Here is a 3,883-nt window from a genome sequence, read left to right on the forward strand (position 1 = left end):
ATAGTGCCGTCTTAAGGAAGACTTAGTGCTAACTCTAAGTTGCTCATGCTCGTTTAGAAGTATCTGGCACGAGTGTGTGTCCAAGTGCTAGGCTAGGTTGTTTTTACAAAAAAATCTGTATATTTTTGGCTTAAAATGATGTATCTAAGTGTCAAACCTACCGAATGTCGAGGGTCGAACTCGCGAAAGAAATAAAAAATATTAAAATTATGTCCTTTGTGTCGTCATAATTATTCTGGCTATTTATGTCAGATACCAGCCTATTAAGTCTAAAGGGTCAGATACATCAGTCGAAAGGCAACCCATTTTTTCCTTTATAAATACCCTTGCTTCTCTCACTGCATTTGGCAACCACAAAAACTAAACAGAATCAAAAAAACAAAGAAAAAGGAAAAAGAATAGTGAGAAGGGAAAGAGTCAATGCTTCAGCTCAGTACCTTGCGCATGAAGAACTTGTGTTAGGTACCAAAAGCATTACAAAAGCCTGCATTATCCCTTCACTGCATCAACTTCCTTTTCATCTTACCTTAATATAAAGCAAAACAACAACAAAGGGAATGAGAACACACCAAACTTGGTAACAACAACGTAAAACAATCATAATTTGTGTTTTAGAAAGTTTGTATTTAATCATAGACAATGAACAGAGCTTACCTAGACATGCTAAACTGTCCGAACACGACCACCGGAGTTAAGGGCATGGAAATGAGTGTCTTGGAACGACAGAACCTGGTTTTAAAGAAGCAGCAAGAGCAACTTTTCAAGGTAAAACAGCCAGAAGATTTAAGCTGTTACAATGACTTCATGCTCCCTTTTTTAGCAGCTCAAGCACAAGATTTCCAAATCCTTAATATGGAGTGTATTCCAAACCCAGTGGCAGCTGGCCCAACATTGAACGAAATCATGAACCGGGCCATTAAAGCCGACCCAAGTATAGGAAACGGGTGGATGGATTATGGGTTGCAACAAAGTGGAGTGACAGTTGAAAACTCAGGAGCTGAATCTGCTGGGCAGGTCAATAGCCCTTGCTACGGGGTGAATTATGCCATTTCCGGAACTACCAGTTTGGCACCAATTGCATCAGTAGCGACAACCACCATGAAGATGGCCCACAGCGACAATATGGAGAGGGGAAATCTCCACTCAGAACAAAGGCCGTGTGGGACAACAGGGAGAGAGGGAAAGAGGAAGGCTGAAAAGAGCCTGATGACATCTAAGGTAATGGCCATTTCTGTATTTTTTACACCAGTGCTTTAAAGGCTTGACGGCTGGCGGGTTAAGGGGGTTGGGTGTACATAGCTTCTCCCTTGCAAACAACACAAAGGAGTTGGTTTGGATGACCCATGTTAAAGATTGCTAGAAGATTGCATCATCTTAAATAATTACTACTCCATAATAAAATGATGTGTAAGAGTTTAGTGTGCCTTTTTAGATTTTTCCATCGTAATCCCGAACTAGTCATTAGATACTCAAAGAGTCAAAGATATGTTCATAGTAAAAGTCTGAATATTGTGAAACAGGTGGAGGAAGCAGAAGGTAACATATCAAAGAAAAGCAAAGGGTGTCCAGCAGAAGAATCATCAAAGATCACAGAGCAAAGTTACAATAGAAATAGCACCCAGAGCAGGCAAAAAGATAGCAGTGGCAATAACAATCACAGGAAAAATAAAGAAACTTCTGGTTGCACATCTAAAGATAATTCTAAGAATTCCCAGGTGCAGAAAACTGATTATATTCATGTCAGGGCGAGGCGAGGCCAGGCCACTGATAGCCACAGCTTAGCTGAAAGGGTAAGCAAACAATCTAGCTAAATAAAATAAAACTAGTTAGTACCATCTTCATCCCATTTATACTATCCCCATTTTATTTTAAAGGTCAGCCGATGTCAACTTTAACCATTAATTTCTCCAAATGTATGTAGAAATACACTAAAATGACACTTTTCATCACCGTTTTTTAAGTAGTAGCTTTTGTATATTTTGATAGCATCTTCATACATCTAAGAAACAGAAAGATGTCAACTTTAACTTAAAAATATGGATATATGACTCATGTTCCGCTTCTGATTTCTAGGTAAGGAGGGAAAAAATCAGCGAAAGAATGAGATATCTACAAGATCTAGTTCCTGGGTGCAGCAAGATCACAGGAAAAGCGGGAATGCTCGACGAAATAATTAACTACGTGCAATCCCTTCAGAGACAAGTTGAGGTAACTAAAGGTCTTGAAATGAGCAAACAGGCATAAGCTAAACTCTATGATAATAATCAACTAAGGATTACCTTCTTTCTTTGAAACAGTTTCTCTCTATGAAGCTGGCTAATGCCAGTCCCAGCCTCGACTTCAACATTGACGACTTGCTGGCGAAAGAGGTAAATCTTACAAAACTAGTCATGAAGAAAACTTTATTACAAAGAAGATGAGCTTTAATCTACAGCATTACTCACATCTGAAACACATGTTTTGACTGTCAACAGATTTTAGCAGCATCCTCCAACAGTGTACCGACAATGGGAGTATCACCCGATTTAACCAATTCCTACTATCTACAATACAATCCCATCCAACAAATAGATCCAGTCTGTGGACCTGAAGTCATAGCAACCCCAATTGATATGGGGCTACGAAGGAACATCAGTGTTCCTGTGTCAATGCCAGAGACTTGTCATGACACATCCTACTTCAATGTAAATAAATCATCTACCTTAGATGTAGCCTTTTCCTCCTTTGGTTATTCCCTTAATAACTTTGTCTGATTTGGTATGAACAGCATATTACAAATTCATTACAATGGGATGCTGAGTCTCAGAATATCTACATGGAATTTCTACAAGGAAGATCAACAACTTTTCCATTTCAAACATCCACAGGTAGATAGCACTCAAGTCTACATAAATATTCCCTTGCACGAGTTTATATTTCCGATCTGACGGTTAAGAGTTCACCCTGCACTTAACTAAAACATATACCAATAACCCACAAGTCCAAGTGATTAATGCTTGAGAAAAACTTGTGTTAAACCCAGCATAATCCTTTGAGCATCAATCACAAAACGTTTTCAGAAAAGTCGCCTACAGTCAACAGAGTACAGAAAAGATATAGCTAAGAGTAATGCATACAGAGTCAACAGATCTAAGAAGCCTCCTAACTGTCATGAATTCCTTGTACAGGCACCACTGACGCCAGTAATCTAAAGATGGAGATTTAAACGAGATTGTGAATGTAGAAGCTACAAGAAGACTGAACTAGATGGCCTTAACTACAATTCTTTTCCAATTATGTTTAGTATAGACAAATATATATTGTATTTAAAAAGCCAAAGGCACCGGATGTGCGGTCAAACTGATAATCTGAGCACCTCCTTTAATCAAGATTCAGCTGTATTCCACATTAGAGAGAACGACTAATGCTACTAAATTTCAGTCAAGCAATAGCTCAAGGATGAAAATTACTAATCAGAGATAGATATGAATAGAGAATCAGAGATACTGGTGGGCCAAAGAGGATAGAACAGTAAGGAACTAAGGATAATAGAGAAAAGGAATGAAGAAGTTGTTTTCAATAAACCACATATGATCCCTTTTGTATCATTCAACAACCTAATGAAATAAACAAACAAGGGAGACAAACAAATTGAGATAAGGAAAAATGTGATAGCAGAATCTTTTAAACAAGAGGATGATGAGACATAAATTTTCAAGTTGCGGAAGTGAATGTGTTTTCCACTTGGAAGTCGATCGAAAAATTATAGGGAAACTGACGGAAATTATCAGATTAGTGAAATAAGTAGGACAATTGCCACTCCTATCAAATACAGACATGACTATGATAAAGACATTATGCAATATCCAACAAATGAAAAGATGCTACTATGCTTGAAATTTGC

At 38.1% G+C, this 3,883-nt stretch overlaps 1 protein-coding gene across 1 annotated transcript; it reads left to right on the forward strand.

The window, feature by feature from the left end:
- Window positions 1-272: 272 nt before the first annotated feature.
- LOC141599318 (uncharacterized) lies at window positions 273-3,424 on the forward strand. The gene is made up of 7 exons (XM_074419301.1): window positions 273-1,218; window positions 1,521-1,790; window positions 2,074-2,208; window positions 2,298-2,369; window positions 2,475-2,684; window positions 2,768-2,867; window positions 3,168-3,424. Exons 1-7 carry the CDS (start codon window positions 640-642, stop codon window positions 3,203-3,205), a joined length of 1,404 nt encoding a protein of 467 aa, XP_074275402.1. The 5' UTR covers window positions 273-639; the 3' UTR covers window positions 3,206-3,424.
- Window positions 3,425-3,883: the final 459 nt, after the last annotated feature.

Source organism: Silene latifolia, chromosome 9, assembly GCF_048544455.1.
Source record: "Silene latifolia isolate original U9 population chromosome 9, ASM4854445v1, whole genome shotgun sequence".
In the NCBI taxonomy this organism is placed as follows: Eukaryota; Viridiplantae; Streptophyta; class Magnoliopsida; order Caryophyllales; family Caryophyllaceae; genus Silene; species Silene latifolia.